At 40.3% G+C, this 27017-nt stretch overlaps 1 protein-coding gene across 1 annotated transcript in view; it reads right to left on the reverse strand.

Moving 5' to 3' along the window:
- Positions 1-27017, reverse strand: part of Adamts20 (ADAM metallopeptidase with thrombospondin type 1 motif 20) — a 130695-nt gene that overhangs the window by 31510 nt on the left and 72168 nt on the right. Inside the window, exons 24-28 of the mRNA XM_031353648.1 lie at positions 26627-26734; positions 25747-25911; positions 25356-25646; positions 24354-24518; positions 21937-22110 (exon numbers count right to left, since the gene is read on the reverse strand). Of these exons, the coding sequence (XP_031209508.1) occupies positions 21937-22110; positions 24354-24518; positions 25356-25646; positions 25747-25911; positions 26627-26734 (903 nt within the window). The remainder of the gene's footprint in view (positions 1-21936; positions 22111-24353; positions 24519-25355; positions 25647-25746; positions 25912-26626; positions 26735-27017) is intronic.

The following is a 27017-nucleotide window of genomic DNA, read 5'->3' on the forward strand; positions in this document are numbered from 1 at the left end:
GTTTTTTGGAGGGGAAACTGGGAATGGAGAAATTTACATGTAAATAAAGAAAATATCTCAAAAAAAAAATGAGTGGACATTTGATTCACTTAGAAATATGTAATATATTATGAGGATATTAGATAGTATATTATATATATATTTGTATGTATACTTATATACATGTATATACACATATGCACACACATATATACTGTATGCATATGTATAAATATATACATACATAAATTATAGAGGATGGAGGAATAGCTCAGCAATTAAGAGTGCTTCCTGTTTGATCATGAGGAGAACTTGAATCCTAGCATTCAAATAACAAGCTCTGTGTCATAAAAGCCTGTAACTCCTGCTTCCAGAATCCAGCATCTTCTCTAGCCTCTGCTCAAGTGTTCACACCCATGTGTGCATGTACATGTGTATATGTGTGTGTGTGTGTCTGTGCATGCATGTATGCGTACTCGAGTGCACATACTCTTCTTATATAAGTTAAAGCTATGTGATATAGTCGTAAGAGAATCATGTTTGTTCACAGACAACATATATTTGTTTACCGCATTGATCATGTATATCTATACATATAGCTATTCTTGGAAATTCCTAAAGTTCTTTTAACAGTGCCAAGACCTCAAGAAATGAAAAGCAAACTTATAGAATATTACAGGTATTTTCAAGAATGACCAATTCATTTATAAAACAATTACAACAGTGGGGAAGAGACTGACATTGAGATTTTAGTTTAGACTTCAGCGGTATCTCTGCATGGAATGTAAACTTACATGTGGAAAACCAAAAGTCACTCTTCAGAGAGCAGAACAGTTTCCTATTACTTTTCAACTCTTTCTTCCATCTTATTTTAATTAACTAGAGTTACCTTGACTTGGTTAGCTTAATCCAAACTATGTTTTAAACATACTAGAGGGGAAAATCAACATTATAAACATATTTCATAAGAAAAAAATTATTCTACAAAAGTAAAATCAGTAAACATAGTTTCAAGTATATTTCTTATCTGCTCAAGGAATGGCAACGCCACTTTTTTGTCTTTGGCTTGGTTGTCTTTATTAAAGATACACCCAGTTCTAATCAAGATTCTTTTCAAACTTGGTATTCTACATCTTGTCATCATATTTTTTTCATTTCATTTTATGTTATAGTTGTTTTGTCTCCATATATATCTGTTCACCACATGTGTACAGTGCCTATAGAGACCAGAAGTGGACCCTGGATGCCCTGAGACTAGAGTTATAGATGATTGTGAACTACCATGGGAACTGAAAAAGCAGCCAGTGCACCTAACTACTGAGCCATCTCTCCAACCTCATTATTGTGAAAATTGGGCCACAATAATATTCCCCTCCCCCATTTAATGTTAAACAGTGTTCACTATTTTCTTTCTTAGACTAAGCAACCTTCTCTTAAGGCCCTTCCTTAATTTGTCTACACACACACACACACACACACACACACACACACACACGCACACACGCCCTTAAGCTAGAAAAACTACAAAACCAAAGAGCTGCAAAGTAATTTATGCTTTGGATGGACTAAAACTAAACCCCTTTTTCTTGAGCTCTGAACAAGTACAGATCAGTTTTCCCCGAGTTCTAAGGAAGAGTAACTGCGGAACTTTATCACAGCTGATGAGTACCATGTGGGGATTTCTCTAAAGTAAAAGAGAACATGCTACGCACAGAATTATGTTTTCATTGGAAAGAGGCAGCATCCCAGTAAACAATAGTGAAATGTTACTCTCCTCCTTGGCCCCAAACACACTATATTCTGGGTTGTGGAGACTACACGAAGTAGTCTGTTCCGTAGGAAAGCCCCAGACAGGGACTGCTTCCTCTGGAGCTACAGAAATACCTGCTTTTTCCTCCTCTCGCATGGAATGTAAACATTCCATTTTAAGCATTGACATTTTATTCCCTTGGAATTGTATTAATAACACACAGCCCTTTCTTGAATTTTTGTCACTGATACTTTTCTTAAAAGTCACCTTTATCTCCTATATTGATAGTCTTAAAACTGTTTCAAATCTTGCGTTTTACTTTGCAGGACAATGACTTCCACAGTGACTTCTCACCCATGTCTACAACATACTTTGGTTACAGCTACCACCGTCTTCTCCAGTCAACCTCTTCCCCATCTCAATTCCCTGCCTCGTGTCTAATGGCCACAGATGTTTCATAGCCACAAGGACACTAAGCAGCGATAGTGAATAAGCATTCGGGTAAGCATTCGGGTATTTGTAGAGAGAATCGCTCGTAAGCAACACCTGTCAATAAAGAAGCTTCTAGCCAATGAGCTGAGGTAGAAATAGGAGGCAGGACACTGGCAGGAAGAGGATTCTGGGAAATAGTGAGAGGCCTGGGAGATTTGCCTTGGATCCCTGAGGAGACGGATGTAAAACTGTTGATGGCTGAACTAAGAACAAAAGAAAGAGGAGATTCATCCCAGACTTGGACGCATGAAGCTGAGGAGAGGTAACAAACCATGTGGAAGATGTAGAATAGTGTGAATGGGTTAAATAAGTTATGAGCTAGGCCAAAACTTGTGGCCTAGGCATTTATTAATACATAATTAGTCTCAGAGCCATGTTTCCAGGAGCGAGGGAGAGAAAAACAGATTTATGTTTTACGGGTATTCATGGTCAATGATGCTTACAAACGAGGTGAACACGGGTGTCTATTGAAAACAGGACATTTGAAGGAAGTGTCCAGCTTGTGAGTGATAAAATGAGATTCTCTAGGCTTCTTCGTGTGTTCTGAAACTTTCTATCTCAAGAGAACTCCGTCTATACTGATAAGATTAACTCTAGAATAGAATAGAAGTATTTTTACAGAATACTTCTATAGAAGTTTAGGATGAATTTCAGGTACAGATGATATAAAAAATCAATGACTTAACTGTGGGCACTTTTGACTCGTTCTAAAAACACAAGCACTGAACTAATTCAGTGAGGAAATGGAGGTTGTCTTGAACTCACACCTGGGAGCCTTTGCTTCTCCATAAGCTCATAAATTTTAGATCCAGAACTTTATCCTTTTCTAACAGTGGAAAGCATACACTGGGAGAATTAGTATGCATGCTAGCTAGCACCAGCGAAACAGCCCTGCAACATATCTCTTGTCTTCTACCTCGCTGCTACATAACCTGCTCTGTACGGACAGACAGACAGACAGACGGACAGACAGACAGACCTTCCTGCTACATAACCTGCCCTGTACAGACAGACCTTCCTGTTCATGTGACATCAGGAAAATAACATCTATTTATGGGCAAGAAAAAAAATGATTAGACAAAAATAAATCTAAGAACGTTTATATACTATGGAAATTGTAAAGATATATGAATCAATTAATTGCCAGAGAGTACTACAGAACAGCACACATTTTATGTGGAGCAGGCTCAGAGATGTTTCCCAAGACTTCAAGTAAGACTGGGGTAAAGGACAAAGTCCAGAGGTCAGTGACTGAGACAGTGTATAATGACTTTCACTAAAAAGGACTCTGCTCACCCCGTGTCACGATGCCTGGACACGCCACGGCGCTCTCAACCCTGTCTGTAGATCAATACTGAGGGTAAACATTATCTTTCTGAACATCATTTTTCTAAAAAACTGCTTCATATTGTTTCTGTAATAATAGGCATTTCTCTTCAGCTAATCTGTGAGGATCTTTGACTCAGAATACGTGTGCTTAGGCTGGATTTTACAAATCCCTTCTTTACCATCTTCTGTGTCTCTTAACTGATGAGCCATCTCTCCAGCCCACCTTCTGTTTCTCATTTGCTACACTCAACATACTCATAACTGTCTATTCTCTGCCTCTAATTCTCTTATGGATAATAAACCAAACCAAGAGCAGACACACTACAGAGAAATATGGAAAATAGAGAGACCCCAGAATGAATTGCTCCCAATTAATGTGTCACAAAGAGTGGAAAAGATAATTGCAGTCCACCAGAGGCCAGGAGAGAATGTTCACTCCCTCCCTTATGTGGCTCTGACATGGCCCCACATCTCCGGGGACACCTAACTGGTTTGAGATGCCACATTCCATATTCATTGGTTGTTTGCATATGCTGCGTGCTTAGTTCCTCTGAAATGAACACACACACACACACACACACACACACACACACACACACACACACACAGAGGAATCCCAGGAATGGATGAGACATTGAGACCAGGAAGATGGAAAAGTTACAAGACTCAAGAAGTCTGTCTTGAGTAATACACAATGAACAATTCCTGGGGACAGGAGACTGACAGAGCAGCCTGAAGCTTGTGCAAGGAGCTGTGGGAACACAGGCTTAGTGAATTGTCGCTGGTTTAGTGATGGAGCTGCCATCGAGTCATTGGCTGATGAATCTGGGGTTTGCTGGAATCTGTTCATTAGTGCAGTATCTGGGGTGTATAGACATTTGTTCATGACCCCCTCCCCAAAGCCCGGCATCAACAAATTAGTCATCATTTTATTTTGATCCTGGGAGATCCTGTAGCTAGTTATCTGTGAAAAAATGTGATCTGGTCTGCAGGTTAGAAGATAAATCAAAATTAAAACTATAGAAATTGGAATTACGTATTTCATTTGATTTTTTGTATCATCCTCTATATGACTAGACACATGCAAACGCATATATAGTTAGTTTTTTTTAATTGGAATTTATTTTTATACATTTGTCATGTATACTTCTCTAAGAGTAAATATTAAACCTAGTATATAACTGTTGGAATGTAAGTTAATATAATCATTATGAAAACAGTATGAAGTCTCTCCGAAAAGTAAAACCAGCATTACTTCGTGGCTCAGCTGTACCACAGCTGGCTTGTGTGCCTGAAGGCAATGAAGTCAACACACAAAAGATAGGCCTGCACAGCACATCATAGAGTGAGCTAGGCGACCACCAGCCAAGGAGCAGATAAAGAAGGCCCGCTACATGTGCGCAGTGCCTGTGTAGTCAACCACTGAGAAGAGCATGACTTGGCAGTTTTAAAAGTATGCATGCACCTGGCCTTGGTGGTGCACACCTTTAATCCCAGCACTTGGGAGGCAGAGGCAGGTGGATTTCTGAATTTGAGGCCAGCCTGGTCTACAGAGTAGGTTCCAGGACAGACAGGGCTATACAGAGAAACTCTGTCTCGAAAAACCAATATATATGTACATGCAACTAGAGCTGATCTTGTGGGTGAAATTAAACAGGAACAAAAGGACAAGTGTCCCATACTCACGCCACCTGAAACAACCACAAAAACCTGACAGGATTACCTGAAAGTGAAAACAGAAAATGACCAGATGGAGAAGAGAAAGGGTTGGGAGCTGAAGGAGCTCACAGAGACTGATGGGGTAAGGGAGTGGTCAGAGCAGGGTTTGACATTAAGAAAACATCACAATGAAAAACCTGTTCATTGCTATGAAATTTGAAATTTTTATTACTATGGGTAAAAAGTATATGAAAAAGAAAACAAATATTCAACACATGATATTAAACAAGTGATATTAGACACCAAATGGGAGACAGACTCTGACATCAACATTAAATCTTTTGAGGATTTTAAATTAAAAGCTTATTTTTCATCATGTAAATTATTTTTCTTAATTAAAAACTTCCTGGATGAATTCTCTGTGTGCATGTGTGTGTATGTATATGTACATACACACATATACACACATATATACATATATATGCCTATATAATGTGTCTATATGTCTATATATGTCTATATAGACACACACACACACATATATATTCCATATATTCCTTGTCACGCTAAAATACCTTTCGGTAAGTAAATTTGACACTGACCTACTTTTGCAGCTGACCTACTGACCTATTTTTGCAGCTGACCTACTGACCTACTTTTGCAGCTGACCTACTGACCCATTTTTGCAGCTGACCTCCCATACACCCATCCATTCCACATTCCAGGTCAGTTAATGAGCATTAGCTCTACCTTTGAACACCCAGACCCCAGCTTCTCCACACTCCTCCTTACCGACAGACAAGGAAAAGCACACCAAGAAGGAGACCTCCTCATTCTGTAGTATCATTGCAAAAGTCTTATGGCAAGAAAAAGATGCTTATCAAAACTATTTTGTAAATGGCTAAAAATTTGGTCATTTGGTCTTCCGGCTATGGCAAAGTAAAACCCAGGTTGACCTGACTTTCATGTCTTTCCTCAGACATTTGGTTATTTTAAGTTTGCTAAGGTATTAAGTAATTTTGAGTATATTAGTGGTTACAGTAAGAAACACAGCACTGAGTATAAGACAATAGACTGGTGGGCTGGAAAGATGACCGAGTTGGAAGAGTGCTTGATTCACATGTATGGACCTTAGGCTCCTGTCCATAAGCAAACCACCTTGAACAGAAAAAAGCAGGGTACTACCAAATTTTGCGTGGCCTACCAAATTTCCTTGAATTTCCCAATTTACTTCACTCACTAGTTTTCAAGAGAGTCTTCTATATCCATCCAGACTGGCCTTGAACTTTTTATGAAGCAGAGGGTGACCTTGAACTTCTGATCCTTCCTTCCTCCCTCCCCACTACTTCCAAGGATTATGGATGTGTGCCACTGTTCCTGGATTTGGTAGTACTAAAGATGGATCCCAGAGTTTCGCATGTGCTGGGCAAGCACTCTACCAAATGAGCTACATCCCTGTCCCTTGCCTTTTCCTTTTAAAAGTAATTTTTAGAAGGGATCAGATGATCACATGATCAGATGAATTATTTCACCTCTAAGTATTCCATCAGCTCCTGTTGTTTTTGTAAAAGTAAGGCCCACATGTAAAAGATGTAAATGCTCATGGACACGTATACAACTCCAATTGCTTACTTACTCAATGAAGGTATTAGGTACTGTGTCCATACAACTGAAGGAAGAGCGCTCCCTGAGTGGCAGGAGGATCCACACACCCTTTCTGTGGCAGGAGAGTTAAGGCCACAGGAAGTACTTCTTGCCTTTACAGCCTGGAATCCCTTCTTACTGCAAACTAGAAATCGTTTTTCACCAGGAGCAGCTAATTCTTCTTGAGACGCCACACTGCAGCAGACAGAGTGGATCAGATTATACTGCAGGCACTCAGCTGGATCGGCTCTCCCAGCTAAGTGGCAATTGCAAACTGTCAATGAAGTTTTCAATTATTATTTCATAAATATATTGGCCGTGCTTGGTTCTTTATTCAAAAGGTAAAGCTTGGTGTGGTCCTCTGGTGAAGTAGATTTAAATTTTGATACCGGAAGATCTCAACCATAGCCACTTTGCTAGAAAATTTTTAAAATAACGTTTTAGTGGCTATGTTTTACTCCCTCTGGAACAGTGTTTATGAAATGAAAGACCAAAGCATGAACTAAGACCTCAGTAGAGAAATGAGAAGGAGTCTATGTCAGAAGACTCTAGAAACAGAATATTCCAAGGAGTATTCCAACACAAACTTTCTTTCTCTCCTAAAGAATTCTAATATAGCAAGTAAACAAGTAACTTTTAAAACAGAATTCTCATATAGCATGTTCTAAATAAAATCAAAACTATACCTAAGCCCCAGCATTATGGTTTTGGAAATCTCCAGACTCCAGACATACCTCCATATCTGAGAGAAAGTCTGCTACAGTTTGTCTCAGGCATGAGCCCCCGCAGCTGCTTTACACTGCAGAGCAGCCTGTAGTGGACAAATGCTTCTATGATTGAATTTCTTTGTTATAAGTCAAAGAAGAAAGGAATTAAGACAGCACAGCAATATAGTGATTCTGAACAAGAAAACAGACCAAATATGCACGTGAAGACCATCTTCTGGGACGTGGCCTGCTACTGTGCTGTCCCTTAGTTCAGCAGTGGTGTCTTTAAAGTGTTTCCGGAGTGGTGCCACTGACAGTTTGAAAGTTGAATGGAGTTTGAAGTTTCCATGTGACAGATATCTTTTTTGACTATGCAGCTTGAGTTTGACAGCATTTGGTTATGAAAATCATTTACTGCTGACATAGTTTATTCTCTTGCATTGCACCTAATCACTTAATCTCATCACTTAGCTTTAGATAGTTAAGATTTTAAAAACCAGATCAATCTGCAAAGTGTTTGGCTCCCAAACCAAAGAACAAAAAGTAAATTCCACCCAGCAAATATACCCAGCACATTCCCTTCTGTTGAGGTCGCTGTGCCAATCACAAGTTTTACATTTCTTTCATGCTCTAAATGTTATTTTTGACTGTATGTACATACATCTTCATATGCACAAAATAGATCTACATTTCTAACTTGGGCAATGCACTATGAGTGGCTGCATATATAATTCAAATGTCTTGACTCAATAGGAATACTTCATGATAACTTACTGCCATATACTTGGTAGTACTGTCAAGTAATTCTGCAAAGGTCAAAGATCACTACTCTATCTAGTTTCAAATACAAAACGTGAAACAAAGTTAGATTAATTCATCCAGTGTCTCTTGTAGAAACACTCAACGCACAGCGCTAGTTGGTGCACACAAGTATTAGAAAAGCAGAGTGGACAACCATTGTGACAAGTAATGAAATGTCTCGAGCCTGAACTGACTTTCCTCAGTAGGAGCTGATGAAGTCATTTCGAACTTGTAAAGAAAGATACTGTCCTCCGACTGTACCCCTGGAGGTGCTGACCATCGCTGGAAGAATCAAGGCAGGAAGCTGGAGCCAGGAGCTGAAGCAGAGACCCCGGGGAACTGCTGAGCTGCTCACATTCTTACACAAGGTTCACCTGTCACAGAAGGCACCACCCGCAAAGGACTGGGCCCTCCCACACCAGCTAGTCAAAAACTGTCCTCACAGGCCAATCCCCAGCTCAGCTTTCTTTCTCCAGGTGTCTATAGTTTGTGTCAAAGTGGCGTCTCATCTCCGGGAGGAAAAATCCACCAGTAAAGATGTTGTTGAACTCATCTCTATTTTGCTAAAAAACAGTCCTAAATGTAATTCTAACTCAAAACTCAAGCATCAGCAGCATTTATTATTAAGACAGGGTCTTACTAGGCAGCCCTGGCTGGCTTGGAACTTGCTATAATATAGATCAGAGTGGTCTTAAACTCACAGAGTCTACCTGCTTCAGCCGTAAACACCGGGGTCAAAGCGTTGAGCCTTCTCATTTGGCTGAAAGCATTATTTGCAGCAAAAAGTTCTCAGGACAACCTGCTATTATTCTAAAGCTTGTAATTTACTTTAAACTCTATATCTAAAAGTACATTTTTTGTTTCTGCTACAAAAGGATAAGGATTATTTTAGACTTCTTAATAATGCCTGTTTGCAAGTGAGACTGATCTAGATTTCCTGCCTGGAGTTTAAAACTCATCCAGGGACTTCAATCTTTATTTGTTTTAAGACAACAAAACTGTGGCTATTATGAGAATAGTAGAAATGTTGCCCAATTTTTAATAATTATTTCAATGGTATTTCTGTGAACTCATTTTTTTCCTGATGCCACAGCAAGTCAAGAGATTGTTTTTGCAAGAATGTATGATACTCTCTATAATAAAGATCCCACTCATACCCTATCTGGGAGTCCACAGCCAGAATCATGAGCATCTGCCTTCCTGGATGGTCAAACTGAAATCTGTGCAGTGTGGGCAGACCACACACACACACACACACACACACACACACACACACACACATACATCACACACTTTTAAGGGATTACTAGGATAACACTGGCAACATTCTTAAAACCAAGTACCAGGAAAATGGCAGGATTGGCCAACCCCGTTTCTCCAAATGCTTTGTGAGCTGCTTTGGGAGTTGACAGAGCAGCCAAAAAGTTTGCATTTAACAGGATTATAAAGGTCCCAAAAGGACTGTGCATTGAGAGCTCTCAGATGAGACGTGAATGGGTGCTCATTATATAAGAGAAAAGCCAGACGCTGTACAAATTAATGTCTACTTAGTACATGCAACAAAAGTGGCAACAGAATGGCTTTAGGAATTAAACTTATATGTCAGTTCATTTAAGACTATTTTAAATGATTACCATGACAGATAGAATGAGTTATTTTTGGTAAAATTTAAGATGTTTTTTTCAAGTTCTAATACCAGGTAGTGATGGATTGAATAATAAAAACACATGGGATAGGGAATCGGGCACTTGCATTTTGAAATCACTCTCAGTAACTGGGCGGCCCAGGCCTAAATGTTTATTGTGGCTCGAATGCAGAATGTTCCCCAGAAGCTCCTGTGTTTGAATACTTGGTCCCCCACTGCTGGCACTGTTTGGAAAAGTCATGGGACCTTTGGGCAGTGGAGGCTTTCTGGGTAAAGAGAGTAGCTTACATAGGTGTTGAGGTTTTGTAGCCCAGCCTCACTTCCTGTCCACAATCTGCTCCCCAACTGCCAATGCAATGTAACCAGCTCCCTCTCTCTCCGTCTGTCTTTCCCGCCATGGTAGACTGGGTTTTTTAGAACCAAGAGCCAAGCCACGCCTATTATTAAGTAGTTTTGTCAGATGCTGCATTGTAGCAATATGTAAAGTAAGTACCAGTGCTTCAGGTTTACCAGTTCTCTGTTTTCTTGTAATAAAACGACACAAGCTGCAAGGCTTGCACTGGTAGCTAGCCACGCTGCATGTGAAGGAACTGTCTACAGTGCTTGACACACTAGTGTAAATACACATTAAATCAACTGTTTCTTCCCTCCCTCCCTCCCTCCCTCCCTCCCTCCCTCCTTCCCTTCCTTCCTTTTCCAAATCCTGATGATAAAGACTCTCACATTGATTTGTGAACCCACGTGATTGGAACACAGCATTTCTGGGTTTACCAGTCAGAACAGGAAGTAAGAATGCCAAGGGACTCCAAACACCTGTGTCTGTCTCCTGCGGAAAACCATTTCCCCAAACACTGAAAAAACTTGCTTCAATATACACTGAATTATTTTCAAAGTAGGCATGAGGTAAAGAAAGAGAGATAGAATTTTGCAAAAGATATTTTTGTATTTTTTTTTTTTTTAGATCTAGTTAAAAGTGTTTGACCCCAGATGGCAGTGATGGTGGTGGTGTTTGGGGTCCTGCTCAGTAACCCGGACTAGCATCCACCTCATAACTGTCTCTCTGTTAGTGTCTGTTGTGATAGCATTATAGGCAGGAGTTGCCACATCCAGCCTCATTATATGTGTCCATTTCTTCCCTCCTTTCAATCTTTTCAGCCCTCAAAGTCAAAGTGAATAACATAGGAAGTATACACTGAAATATAAACAGAATGAGCACCTACGAGAAACGAGAACCCTTGTTGCTATGGAGCCCAGAAGAACTCATATCCCACAGTGCTCCCCTATAAATTAGGAGTGCAGCCTAGCTCTTTGCTCTTCGGAGTAAGAATAATTCAACATGTTCTCATGAGCTCAGGGATATTTATCTGTGAATCAGCACTGTTAGTCATAAAATTCTCATAAGATATTATTTTCTACATTTTGTTAGCATAGCTTTAAAATGGAAAGTTTTCATCTGTCCATATGAAGCATTAACCAAATTTCTCAGAACACATAGATCCCTTCAGCCCAGATATACTATAGTGTATGTTCTATTTAGTAAAAAGAAAATTCAGCATGGTGGTTTAGCATTTTTTTTAAAGAGACAGGATCTGATCTAGTCTACATTCTGAATGCTGAGATTATAGGTATGTGTCACCATACCCAGCTTTTTAACTTTTTAAGACACATTTTACAATGCCAACTATATGCAGAGTACACACGTCATTCAATATCCTATCTTTTTTATCTGAATGGAGAGGTGAACAATTGTTAGCCCTGCAAAAAACAACAGAAGGAGAATAGCTCCATGTAATTGGTCTCTTTAAGATCTCGGCTGTGCTGACTTCTCGGCTGCCCTGGAGATCAATGGAGATGAGAAATATCTAGAAGTGGTGGGGAAGAGCCTGGAGAAACCCTTTGATTAGCAAATAAGTAGTCTTTTGAAAATGAAGGAGGTCTGACCTTCCATCGACTCTTACCTACAGTCTCTGTAAAACATATCCAGCTTTATAATATCATCTACACTTTTTTTTTAGTTCTTGTAGTACAGTAATGATATCCACCATTTATAAACAATAACACCAGATGCCTATTGATTTTACATACTGTATTTAAGGTTATATGTTATGGGGAAAATATACTATAACAGAACCAGCAAGTTTTTCTGAACATACTTATTTCCTAAACAAAAAAGACGATGCTTTCACTACCTGCAGATCATTTTCTGATAAGTATAATGGCTATAACAAACTGGGAATCTGGCCACTTGCTATTGTGTTTAAGCACAAGGTTATTTAAGTTTGGAAGACCGTTCAGAGTATTTTATACTATTAGTAAATATTCCACCCAATATTTTTCTCAGAAATAATTTGATAGTCACGTTTAAATCTCTCAAGTCTGTGAGAGATTAACATTTTAGATTGATTTCACCATTTTCCTGCAAATCAAACTTGATTGATAACTTTTACTGAATTTGTGTGGGTTCTGGTTAGCCTGGCCACTATGAGAAGCACCTTCTCCTCCCTCAGCACTCTCCCTCAAAAGCTGGGGCTGGGAACAAGAAGACCAGATGATGAGGTGGCAGTCTTCAATGCTTACAGCCAATGAGGTGCTACCAAGCAAGATGAAAGCACGTGATTAAGGCGAAACAAAATAACCAATGGCCAATGTTGAATTTCAAGTTGGCCAAAGGGCCTCAGAAAATATGTGATCTAAGGTGTCACACAATAGAAGACACAACAACACAGTAAAGGTATTGAGAGAATGCAAATTTAAAATGCAAATACATGCCACACAAGTAGAATTACTAAAATTTAGAAGTCTGATACGTTGACAAGGATGTGGGGCTCTAGGAATTTCAAAACCACTCTAGAAAAGTGGTAGCATTTATTAAAACAGAGTATATACATAAGCCAAGACCCTGTTGTTCAAGTCTTGGCTACATAGACAAGAGATAATAATATCCATCTTACCATGACATTTGTGAGACGTGGCCATATGCCATTATTTAAATCCACAAATAATAAAAGCCTCAGTGCTTGTTAACTGTAGTATATCCATATGGATTTTACCTGTGTATTTATAAAGTTATATACCTGAGTGTTCACAGAGGAGATCCTAGACTGTTATGAAAACTGCAATTATGTGCAGTGTGTTCACATCACACATACAATATCATGATTCTCACAAGTGATTTAACTTTCATTTATCTAAAGTTACAAACCAGGTCAGCTAATTGACTATAGCTGATGTAAGTCAAGTAGTAACTGTTGGCATTAAAGTAGCCTCAGAGACACAGGGAGAATTCCTGGGGGTCGGTGCTGGCTGTGCATGTTTGTTTAGTTTGGAAAATATTGTACAAATTGAAAATTTGATAAGTGCTATATTTCCATAAAAGGCAAAAGAAACCAAATTTAGTCCAGATGAATTCCCCTCATACACTAGAGCATCAGTCACTTAAGAGGCTCTTGTTCAAGGTTCCTTCTGGTACTGTAGCTGGCCTTTTCTACGGGAAAAAGGTTTCCATCTCCAGAAAGAAAGGTTACAATTGATAATATGGAAATCATGCCACTGAGGACTACTGTGAGCCCTCGGGTATGGCTTCATTCTGTCTGCAAAACTCTAGAAAGATGTTGCCTTCCTTCCACGAAAGTGAGATCTTAGGAATGTTAGCTTATCAAGGTTATTCTGTAAAAGGTGAATCGTACTTTGATCCAGGTCTACTGTTAGTGCAGTGCTTACTCTAACACAGAAGAGCCAGAGCAGACCTTCCATATTTCAGAAGGCTGGAGAGTAACAATACATCTTCAAATGCCTAGAAAATGAAAGTTCATGTGTCTCTTGGTTAAGTCAAGATTTCAAGATATTATCTGGGCTATCAATGAACTGCTCACATTATTACCTACAAATACAACACTCTAAAATTGGTTTCCCCCTCATCAATCAATTTATTTCCCCTTCAAATCCAAGTTTCATTTATCCTAGAGTTAGTATTATAGCTTTGTTCTCCTGGCAGTGAAGTTCTTGACAGGATGCTGGCTTATAAATGTTCTTTCAGTTTTCAGCAGCTGCTCTACTCTAGGAACAGCCCTTAGATCCGTTCTCTCCTGCTTCTCTTCTGTCCTTACACATTGAGTACCATGCTGTGTGAGTCATGCAGAAATACCCGGCAAGTTCCTGAAGGTCCCCGAGTCACTACCCTCATGCAGTGTGTCACCTTTTTAGACACACTTATGAGAATTATTCATCATTCTTCTCAAACTGAAGGTCTCACTTCCATTCTAAAAATTCAATATTCCCCATATCTACCAAATTTTAGATTTTAGAAGTCTGTTACGTATGTTACATTTGGTTCTCCTTCGTGTGATGTGAACTCACTATGCCAGCCTTCTGCCTGCTCCTTGGCTCTCACAGAGCAATCTCACAAATCAGGTGTCACCACAAACAAGTAAATGGGCTACCTTTTCTATGTGTGGTTTTTGTTCAGATGGTCTCTGGCCAATGCCTCCATTCCACTCTCATCAAGGTTGAGACCCAGGCCTGCTTCTGCAAAAGTCCCTCCACATTCTTCAGTGTTTTACCTCCTTTCTTTCCTTCTTTTCCTTACATATGTCATGCATGTTAACTTCCCACGGGCAGTGGGTCCTTGGAAGACACAATCTTCTTCATTTTCATTTTCTACAATCCTGATAAGACCTACTACAAATGGACTGTCAACAATCTCCAGTGGCCATGTTGGCTGGCGGGTTGCTGGTAGTTTCTCTCCACCCTGCCCTTTATAATTATTTCTCAATAATTATATCTTGGGTCACAAGTGCAAAAACAACAAAAGTTCAAGGAAGTAAAAGCTAGTCTGACTAGAAAGCTAGCCTGTTTTCTAGAGGATCGTCTTCCAGCTCAGTTAATGACTTGTGCAGAAGAATTCCCATGATTTTCTGAAGATCAACTGTGAAACTGAAATCACACAAATCCTATGCTGTATGTTTGAATAATTAAAGATTATATTACAGAAGACTATATGGCTCTGACTAGATTTAAAACTAAATTAGTATATGCTAATTTAATTACAATTTAAGCAAATTCTTACTTTTGGCACAATATCAGGTGTGGGACAGCTCAGGAAAGCAGTTAATAAGCTGACAGTGGGGTCTGGAGAGATGGCTCAGCGGGTAAGAGCACCGACTGCTCTTCCGAAGGTCATGAGTTCAAATCCCAGCAACCACATGGTGGCTTACAACCACCTGTAATGAGATCTGACGCCCCCTTTTAGTGTGTCTGAAGACAGCTACAGTGTGCTTAATTATAATAATAAATAAATCTTTAAAAAAAATAAGCTAACGGTGTCTATGAAAACAAGCCATACACTTCCAGTGGTTTTTTTATTAATTGTCTATTAGTGTTTGCCTAATATAGCTGGGCACCATGTTCATGCAGTACCCTATGTAGGCCAGAAGAGGTCGTTGGGTTCTCTGGAACTAGATGTACAGATAGTCACGAGCCACCATGTAGGTGCTGGAAATTGAACATAGACTCTCTGATATAGCCATCAGTGCTCGTATGTACTGAGCCATCCTCTCTAGCCTCTCAGGTGTTTACTGTTGCTCTGTGGGGACAGCATCTTGCGATATACAGGCCTTGAACTGCAGCCTCCCTTGTCAGTGTCCTTAAGCGGGGATCCATGGGCATACACACTGATCCCTGACAGACCATTTCAGTTTTGACCAGCCATGGACACAGCTGCCTATAATTCCAGATCTAGAGAAGGAGAGGTAAAAGTCTCATGGCATTAAGAGTTTGGAGCCAGCCTGTCACAAAAATGCCCGAAATAATGATAATGATAGTTTCTGTCTTGACTTTAGGGGATAAGGATTTAGAGATGTTACTAAACATTTTGGTTATACAAGTATCTGAATGTCTAAGTCAAGCCTTTGAAAATTATAACTCAGAAATTCAAAAGCCTTTGTGAGAGCAGTCAATACTATCTTTTTGTTTATACAACGTACATCTGGTTTTATGTGAATGTGGACACACACACACATTCTATAGTGCATGGTAGAGGTCAGAAGACAGCCTACAGTCTCTCCTCGTCTCCCATGATGTGTCTTTCTTGTTCAGTGTATGCTGGGCTAGCCTGCTTGCAAACCTTCAGGGATTTCCCATTTCCTCTTCCCATCTCATTTGAGTGTTAGGACTATGGGCTCTTACTACTATGTCTAGCTAGCTCTATTTACATGGATTCTGAGAATCCAAATTCAAGTCACGAGACAGCTCTCCCACATCAAAATGCTATTTTAAGATGTTCTACTCACATTTCTTTTAAATCCAAAATAAAAATATAACCTTTGCAGTTTGGTCTATGTATGCATGTACCTGACACACAGCACCCATCATATACACCTGTTTTCCCAGCAGAAGGAGGCAGCACTGTCCTCAATGCTTTGTGTATCCAGTGAGGTTCCAAGGCTCACCCCTGTTCACTGACCACCCCTCTCGGCTGACACACGTGTAACCTCAGGGCCCTTCTCTATGCTGAGATGCCCTGAAGTCCTGCCCTGTGCACAAGGCTCACCCCCGTTCACTGACCACCCCTCGGCTGACACACGTGTAACCTCAGGACCCTTCTCCGTGCTGAGATGCCCTGAAGTCCTGCCCTGTGCACTTGGGCTTACTTGAGCTTTTAGCACAAGGAGGGTTTGGGTTGCTGTGTCCACCCACACTCATGGAGAGAAATGTGCTCATGGGGGTGAACGACCGGCTTTCATTATAGAAACAGCTGCGTTCTACATTAGCTAATATGTTAAGGAGTACAAATGAGCTACCTAATGTCTGTCGTTTGAGAAAAGGAAGAGCCTGAGCAGTTGTTGGCAGAAAGCAGTTGCCTTAGGTAACCTCCTGAAAACATTTTTGAAATGTTTGAAAATATTTGTGTTGTGTTATTTTGCCAAATACAGATCCTTAAAACTTTGAAGTTAAATTTTATAATCTGTTTAAATGGTGTAGTGGTTTCCAAGTCTTTTAAGGTTAAAGACCATATAGTTCCAAACGTAGGTATTTGTTAAAATATAAATATTTGACTCCTAAGAATTTAAAGAAATTAGAGGTGTCATTTAAAACAAATTTGTAAAATGATTGCTACACTTGATTCTAAACCGATTTCCACTATGTGACTGCAGCACCCATAGTTGAGCTTTCCTACTTGGAGGGATTTCTGCCAGTAAATCTGTCAACCTTTAGAAATGATTAAAATCATATTTTAGATACATCATGTACTCTGGCCAGCCTTCTTAGTGTTAAGCTAAATTTTCAACACTCATAAAAATATTCTAACACTTTTTAACAATTAAATGGCTGACAAATTATTTGATGATAGAAATTTTCTTACCTTCATAAAATAAGTTACATTTAATACTATTCACAGACTTTTTAAAAACTCATGTTCATATTTCTTTTATAAAGGCATACAATAATATAAAGACAGTGCAGAAAAATATGAGAACACACAATGAAAACATGTTAAGGGAAATAGATGTGATCAAGCCATTACTAAGCAATTGCCTAGAAACTGTCAAAGCCATAAATGTAAAAATGTTAGTGTTTGACTCTTGCGATCACATAGAGGCCAGAATGTGGTTTTTCTCCAGCCACTGACGGCCAGCACACCCAGTGTCTGTAACACCAGGGATGCTCCTCTAGCTTCCACAGCAGGCTCAGCAGAGGCTTTCGAGAACACAGGATAGTGTCTTCTGAAAACAGCCAGTGTTTCCAGAGAATCCTACCCCTACATTCATCCCTGTGAGGCACTGTCAGATCCTCAGGTACAGATGAGGCTGTGGCATGGTGTAAAGCTCACCTACTGTGTCGGGGCAGAAGCCCCTGCTCAGCATAACCCACATTATGAAGAAATACATCTTACGGGGTGAAGTTTCCTGGAAGGATTTACTAGCAGCAGAATTACCGATTCCAAGTGCGATCCTCATCAGTAAGCCTTGGTTCATTCTAACATAGCAAGCTCCAAATATTTATGAGTCTTCAGTATTATAACTCACTTGGCTGTTACTGCAGCTGTCATACCAAATGCATGTGAATGCTTTTATGTCAAACACTCATCCTTAAACTGCCAAGTCTTTGCACATACAACTGCATCTGGTTGAGGTACAGTGACCAGCAGGGTTCCTACTATATAGTACATATATTACTTTGAAGAACAAATAAATGTATTTTAAAAAGATGTGACATAAATACGACAGGCAAACTTTGAATACAATTTAAATATATAACTAACTAAATACAATTTAATACATTTTAAACTTTATTTTAAAAGCTGACCTCTAGGGGTGGCAAGATGGCTCAGAATTTTCTGCCTAGCCTAGTGACCTGACAGGTATCCACATGGTGTAAGTGAGAACTGAATCCTGCAAGTTGTGTTCTGACATTCACAAGTATACAATGATATGCATTCGCACATGCACACACGCACACATAGTAATAATAATAATAATAAACATAAACAACTTTAAAAAAGTCATTTCCAAACTACTTATGTTTGCATGTTCTTTCTTTCCAAATTTAAGAAAATAACTACTGTGGACACTTTTACTGGTCTTTTCAAAGCTGAAATAAACGACAGCTTTCTGAAACATTCCCCATACATTACCTTGCTCCTGTGCAGCCTCTGGCTTCAGCGGTGCCAGGCAGCCCTGAGCTGCCCCTAGCATCACCCAGAGTCACAGCTGCAGAGGCTGCTGCCATGCCTCAGTGTTCACCAGACTTGTTAGACAAAAACCCTCAATGCACCAAGTTGTGGAGTTAAGTGTGGGTGCTCAGACCACCAGGCTCATTCCTGGAAGGGCCTGTGTAGTATGCACTCTACTTAGAGATTTAAAGGTTTTTACTCCTACTGTAATCCTATGTGATCTTTCCCCCAGAAACACATTGATAGGAAGCACCCGAGTGAACAGGTTTCAAAGGGCAAGGTTTTGCTTTCAAAAAACAAACAAACAAACAAACAAACAAAACAAAACAAAAAAAAAAACAACCAAACAAACAAAAAAACTTTCTAAAGTTTTATTAGCAAAAGGCTCCTTGAGGAATGCCATTTCCTTATTCCCAGTGTGCTCTTCTCAACCAGAACATACCAATATTTATGTATCAAATGTGAGTTCATTCTACCTGGTGAAGACAATCATTCTCGGAAAATGCATTCTAGGGAAATATTTTGAGTTGGTGGAGACATACAAGGGGATGTTTTTTAGAAGCATTTCCTGCAGTGTTATGTGTGATGAGCCTCTTAAGGATTATGCTGGCTACAAACTAACTATCTGTAACTTTAATAATAATAAGCACCACTCCCTTGCATTCAGTGCGTATACTCTATCAAAAGAGAACATAAATATTTCTAGTAGTTTTGTATTGACACTCTTCCATCACCATGTTAGTTTGTAAAAAGGGATGTCTAGAAAACTGTAGTAACTTGTACAAACACTCAGCAAACTTACGAAAACATTCACGCTCAACAGTTAGCTTTTTAATAGGAGACATCGACAGTCTGTTACTAAGACCGACAGCACCGTGGAGAGGGGCATCCGCTCCAGCGCCAGGTGTGTCAGCTGCTTAAAACAGTTAGATACCGAGGCAAGGGATAAAAATACAGCATACACATACATTCTGCAAAGCGCAAGGACAGCACATTAACACACATCGCCTGTTAAGATACAATCCGTTCACATTGCTAGTTACAACGATGCAGTGACTCAATTAACAAGCATGGGTTACAATTTATTTATTCTTTCTGTTATTGCAACACAAGATTTTCCAGAACATGAAGACAAGTTAGGAATATTTTCAAACATTTTTTCTAAAGTATTTTAATAATGATTTACACACTGTCTTTTTATTTTCCTTTACAACAAAAAGTTTCAATGTTGTCATTCATTTGTATATATATACATACTTTCCCTTAATTTTCTAACTGGATGAGCTGGGTCTACTGAAATTTATGTCAGTCATGAAAGAATACTAATCTAAGCTAATCTAGTATAGTCTAAGAGGTATTCTGAAATTTGGCTAATATGTAGCAACACTGAAAAAGTCAAAAAATATATTTATATATACCTGGTTTTGATAACAAAACTTCAGATCCCCTGAGTCCTTTTAATATAAAAGACTAATTGAAAAAATAAATATTCTTCATATAATAACAGAAATCCAGGTACTCTTAATGATATATATCTTTACACATGCAAATAAATAGGTTTGTAAAAATTCTGGCATAAACATTTATTGAGATTTTTTTTTAAAAAAAAACTTCATTTTCAAATTATCAAAATATATAAAGATATTACAGTTTTCCACTAGTGCAAAGATTGGATTACTTGATTAGCTGCTTTTGTAATAGTTGTGTAGTACACACTGCAGACTTCTGCAATCCTCTCTTACTGTTCTATAACCTTGGGTATTGTTTTCTTGACTGATTATTTCTGTGAGGTTGAAAAGCTGCTTGTGCAGAGGACTTAATAGACATCCAGGTTTCTCACTTATGAAATGGTTCATGCACAAACATCACTGGAATACAGGGCCAGATATGTTCCAATACAGTACATAGACATATATGCAAATACCAGGCTGGGTAAGTTTAGAATTGCAGAGTATTTAAAATACCAAATGGAAGCTCATGTGGATCCCCAACTCCTACAGAACATGGCAATGCTAATGTCTATAACTTGAAGTAAATTTCTGTCCTATAATTTAGACACGCCTTTCTGTCCACTAAGCCAAACAGGTCTGAGCAAATTCTCCTAAGCAATAGCCCAGTAGTAAATATTCCAGGCACTGTGGTCCAGAGAGTCAGCTCTACCACTGTGGTGCAGCATCTATGGCAAGGAACACCCGACTTCACTGAGCACCAGTAAAGCATGGGAAAATGGCCAGTGCACTTATCCCTGATGAAAATCTAACACAAAGTCATCACATTTAGGTACATCAGTGCCTATCAGGAAGCAGAGAGGCAGGTGGATGCTTAAAGTTTGTGCACTGCGTCACAGGAAAACAGCACCAATGAACTCAGAAGCAAAGCCACTAGAACCGGGGCTCCAGCTAGTGGCTAGGTTTCTCCCTAATTGAGACAAAATGGCTCGGTTTATGAGCTTAGTTATAAACAGATCACTGTCTCAAATCTAGATTTTATCGGAAAGGTAAATACTCATTTGTTCATGATCAAAAAAAAAAAAAAACCAGTGATAAAATGCTAATTTTAATATATTCATGTATTATACTTCCAACCAGATATTTGAAAAATATTAGAGAAAATATTTACTAGCACTATCTATGAGTTTTGACTATGATTCAAAACACGGAAAAGTAAAAATATTCCTAAACCACAGTACATCCACACAGTGGAAAAATGGATATTCATAGTAAATTACTACATAAGTCATAGTTCTCTGTGATGCATTTAACAATTTACTTTATGTAAGCAAATGTCTTTGTCTTCACTATTTTCACATTTCTAAACAAAACAATTTAACAGTGAGGAAGCAAATTTTAAAAGAATGATATTTGGCTTTAGATCAGTTATTAGGTAGGCACAGACCAAAGCCACACGTAATCATGAGAAACTCAGACAAGACATAGCCTTAATCTGCCATTAAAAGTAAAATGTTAACATTATACACAAATCTGATTAATCAGAGGGGAGGTCAGAGATGTGACAAACAAAAGCATTTCCATTAGTTCAAAATTCACATATAAATACATAGAAAACCATTACACATATGTAATTACAGTACTTGAATGAATTCCTGCTCAAAATGTCAACTTCAATAAACATGCCAGGACAGCTGATCGTTGGCTTTCAGAAGCAGTAATCTGATGCAAGATAGTTATGAATTTTCCCACTTACAAAGAGGAAATTCAAGTAAAAGAACATGATCTTAAACCTACTATAACTACCGTACCGATTTCCATGGTCCCCGATACCAGGACACATCATCAGGGCAGGCGTGCAGGTGGCATTGCATCATGCTAGGTGGCTTGGGCAGGTCACAGCTGTGTTCCTGTGTCATTTGGCCATTGGGAAACTGACAGATCACAAATCTTGATTTTACCCCTCCACCACAGGTTTGTGTGCACTGAAAATAAGAATAGCAAAGTTTATGCCCATGGAACTTCAAAGAGAATATTATATTTCCTCCGTGGTCTTCTTCTGAGACAAGGTCTCATGTAACCCAGGCTGACCTGGAATTCCCTATGTAGCTGAGGGTGACTTTGAACTTCTGACCCTCCTGCTCCCACTTGCAGATGTACAGCACACTCAGCTTATGTGGCCAAATGCACAGCTTTTCTGCATGTTAGGTAAGCCCTCTGGCAACAAAGATGCATTCCTAGATTATCAGAAGATAATGGTTACTTAATCAGTGTTTAAGTATTCTTTGCAATGCTAGAGATGCAAGTTGCTATGTGAGAGTAGTTTTTTTTTTTTTTTTTTTTAAAAAAAGGAACCTAATACATTTTTGTTGGCAACTAAAGTATCCCTTTAAAGGATTTCCAAATTACTTCTGAAGAGAAAGTATATGCTAAGGTCATTCTGAAAAACTAAACTGACTGAATAATGTATCCATCTAAAAGCATTAACTCTTTTCATTCTCTTTCCATCTAAACCATGGGGAGGGGTGTGGCTAATCTTCAAAGTTACAGGTTCAGAAGTCATCCTTACATTTATGGTCCCTAAGGATGCTTGGGCACAAAGAACTGCTTAGTAATCTATTTTTTAAAATGTTACAGGATATTTGAACCTGTTTCTAGTTAGGGTGTGGCTCACTCCTTAGCACACATCTTTCATCCCTCTGCTTGGAATACAGACACCCCCATAGTACTCATCTTTAATCCCAACTAGTGACAATAAAGTTAGTTTGTAGAAAGAAGCACCCATGTTTGAAAGTGATGTCTAATTGAATGGTAGAGAAAATGTCAAATCACAGAAAGATTTGACAGAGTAGGATATGTCCAACTCTCAAGAGAACAGAGAGGAAAGGGAAGCTCCTTAGAAAGAGACAGACAGACAGACAGTGCAGGAGGAGGAAAGGACAGAACAGGATACAGTAGAGCTGGTGGAGAGCAGTGTGTAGTAGAAAGTGGAGCAGCACAGTAGAGATGAGAGGGAGAGTGGAGAGCACAGTAGAGATGAGGGGGAGAGTGGAACAGCACAGTAGAGATGAGAGGGAGAGTGGAGCAGCACAGTAGAGATGAGGGGGAGAGTGGAGCAGCACAGTAGAGATGAGAGGGAGAGTGGAACAGCACAGTAGAGATGAGGGGAGAGTGGAACAGCACAGTAGAGATGAGGGGAGAGTGGAGAGCACAGTAGAGATGAGAGGGAGAGTGGAGCAGCACAGTAGAGATGAGAGGGAGAGTGGAGCAGCACAGTAGAGATGAGGGGAGAGTGGAACAGCACAGAGGGAGGAGGAGAAGGAGGAGGAGGAGAAGGCGGAGGAGGAGGAGGAGGAGGAGGAAGAGGAGAAGGAGGAGGAGGAAAAGGAGAAGGAGGAGGAGGCGGCGGCGGAGGAAGAGGAGAAGGAGGAGGAGGAGGAGGCGGAGGAAGAGGAGAAGGAGGAGGAGGAAAAGGAGAAGGAGGAGGAGGAGGCAGTGCTACCTGGAGAGTTTCACAGAGACAGACTGAAGGGAGAACAAGCTAGACACAGGGAAAGACAGAACAAGCAAGAGAATAAGAAAGCCAGAAGACTAGAAGACTGCTAGAGTTACCTTTGAGGTGGAGCAGAGCAATTCAGAGGCTAAGAGAGAAGCCAGATTGAATCAGTCAGGTGGGAGAGAGTTTGAGCCAGAACAGCTGAGTTGAACCAGTCAGCCGGAGATCAGGAAGAACTAGGAAGGGGTGAGCTTACTCAGCAGCAAGTATCAGAGGCTGCAAACATTCTAGGCCTAGATTAGATTGTTCAGAGGCTAGAAGATTCCAGGTCTAGGCCTAGGTTAGCAGAGAGAGGCAGTAAGCCTCAGATACGACAAATACTCCAGGAGAACAAAAGATACGTTTACAGAAGACAAATGAATGGCATGCACTAGAAAGCGTGGCACAGATGTCAGCCTGGTCTTCTGTACCTATATCAACCTAATTTTCTAAGTGTTTGAAGGACATTGGTAGCACATGGCACATGGCAGCCTGCACATGGGGTTTTGTTAAATAAGGTTGAGTACGCTTTCTCATGAATGACTATCATACCAGGGTGCTTCTGCCAAAAGATCTTTTAAGAATATCTGTTTCTACACAAAATAGTGAGATGAAATCATCCCACAGGGCCCAGAGGCAGGAAACACATGATTTTCATCTTCAAGGATGGCATCAGGGGGCACCATGACTTACTTCTCCCCAGTCCCCATAATTCCAGTGCGGACAAGGTCCGGAGCCACAGTGCTTTGACTCTGGGGGCTTGGAGGCCGCATCACAGGAAGTGGCGCTTCGCCCATCTTCATCCTGGCAGACCACAGCCCTGTGCTGAAGACCGCCACCGGAGCAGCTTCTGGAGCACTAATGGTGACAGAACAGAAATACGCACTGCATGCTCAACACTGGGAGAACTGTGGCGCAGGCTCAATGTGAAGCAAGGTCAACAGAAAAATCTCCCACCCGGAGTCATAGTTTTAATCAAGAAAATCTGTCAAAACACTTGAGTTTTTTACTAAGGGCTTCATTAAAATTTGCCCATGGCAGCACACGAGTTTAATCCCAGCACTCAGGAGGCAGAAGCAGAGGCAGAGGCAGAGGCAGGCAGAGCTCTGTGAGTTCCAGGCCAGCCTGGTCTATATACTGAGCCCCTGTCTTAAAAATAAATAAATAGATATTGTGAAAAGGTAGTCTTTCAAGCTTGCATTAGAAAGTGATCTGTCACTCTCAAAATACACATTAAGTAGAAAGAAAGTAAGGTTTTAAGGCCTCACTGGGAGGGCACTTTAAAGCAGACACACTATATAGTTACTTGTCTTTCAGCCCTGTCTGCCCCATAAAAAGGTCCCCTGAATCCTCAGGTCTCACAGCAGCCTTCTGCATTGCCCCTCAGCAAGTTTTGTTTCTTTCTCAACAACACTGAGTCTTCCCTAATACAGGGATTCATGTGGTGTGCATGATATGGACTCTAATCAAGTGCCATTCAAACGCCTGCCTTCTCCTCAGTAATCGCTTCTCATTAGAGATTACCCTGGGGGCTTGTAATCTGCATCAAAATGCTTCAGCCTTTGAAGAGCTGAGCCATTGATCTTTAGATAAGACTCACATTAAAAGCATTTGATGTCATCACACCTAAATCTGGGAAAGGACTGTAACATAACTTGGTCACAAAATTAATAGAACTCTATAAAGACAGCTTACTGCTCCCCAGGGGCCGGTTCTCCACTGGTTCCCTCTGATTGACAGCTGACCCCCCTGATCTTGATTCTCTCCTGGTTTGTGAGTTAATGGAACATTTCTGCCCGGAACGTGGCTTGGCTGCTCGGAGGAGCTGGGAGAGTGGCTGTAAGAGGGTGGGCAGGCTGCCAGGCTACATTCTTGCTCAGTCACAGGACGACCTTCTGGGTCACAGTAACTCTCATCGACCAGCTGGTGGTAATTCACGCATAAAACACGCCGGCTGGTTTTGCCATGTCCACAGGAAGCTGAACACTGATCGGAAAGTTAACCAACATTACAGTGGAATATACTCCATCCATATCAAACACTGTCTTTAAACTTTCAATGCCTGCTTGCTCGTAGGCATACTCACCGGTGACCAATCCCCTGCTTGCCACTCTCCACAAGGGCTGAAGCAGAGAGACACTGCGGCAGGCCGAGGCGAGTAGGCACAATTGGACTCGTCTGCCACTCTGTCCTGGGCATCACGACAGCTCACATAACGGGCCTGACTGCCTCTCCCGCAGGACACAGAGCACTTTTAAAAAAAGCCAAAGGACAGTGAGATGGGTCTAGTACCTCCCCCACTCTAGTCACCTGTAACTGCTGTGTCTCCAGATACCAAGGCTGCAGAGGAAGGCTAAGAAAGAGGGTGATATCTCGTGGCGTAATTTCTGAGTCAAATACAGATAGGGCAGTAATGGACATGATATTTTAAAGTATTTAGTCACATGTCAAAAGTAAAGGTGCTGAAAACATTTTGTATAAGAGCATCTTACATAGATATTAAGAACAACAGTGAACACCTTTGTTTTAGAAGTCATCTGATCCCATAATTTAAAATCTGGGATTAAAGCAAACTGAAAGGCCTAATACATGATAGCCCTCGATTAAAGAAAACAAAACAGTCTGAAAATGTCTGCAGTTGAGCCAGAAACTGATGAATGCCGCATAGCACATCTGTTTCATAGCCATCTGGACTATAGGTCTTAGCACATCTGTTTCTTGGCCATCTGGACTATAGGTCTTATCTTCATTTTACAGATTAGAAAACACTTCCTGAAGATTTTCTCCCCTGCAGACTTGGGCTCATGGAAAGGACGGCCATTTTCATTCCACCACCCAATTCTAAGCCCTGCAAACCTCCCATACCATCAAATACCCAAGGAAGAATGCGGACATTAAAGCTGACGAAACCTAGCAACTGTTTTACATGTGCGAAGCCTCCACAGAACAAATGCTGTGTCACTTACTGGGGTCCAAGATCCATGGCGCCACTGTGCTGCCTTTCCTATGGGGATAGCTGGCAAGGAGGTGGTCCCAACTTTTGGAATAGCCAGGCAAGGTGCAAACATACAGTCCTGTTTAAAGAAAAATAAGCCCTATCGAATGCCATTTAACTACTCGATCTGACTTGTATTAAAACCTGTGCTTGGTTTCCCTTTTCATATCAAAATCCAACAGTACTGCATGCTAAACTGTAAATGGATGACCTAAAGGCTCTCACTTTCAGAGATGCAAAGTGCTGGCAAGGGTTAGTATTGACAGGAAGGAAGTGTTAGTACTGGACAGGGAGGAAGTGCTAGTACTGGACAGGGAGGAAGTGCTAGTACTGGGTAGGAAGGAAGTGCTAGTACTGGGTAG

Source organism: Mastomys coucha, unplaced genomic scaffold, assembly GCF_008632895.1.
Source record: "Mastomys coucha isolate ucsf_1 unplaced genomic scaffold, UCSF_Mcou_1 pScaffold11, whole genome shotgun sequence".
NCBI lineage: Eukaryota > Metazoa > Chordata > Mammalia > Rodentia > Muridae > Mastomys > Mastomys coucha.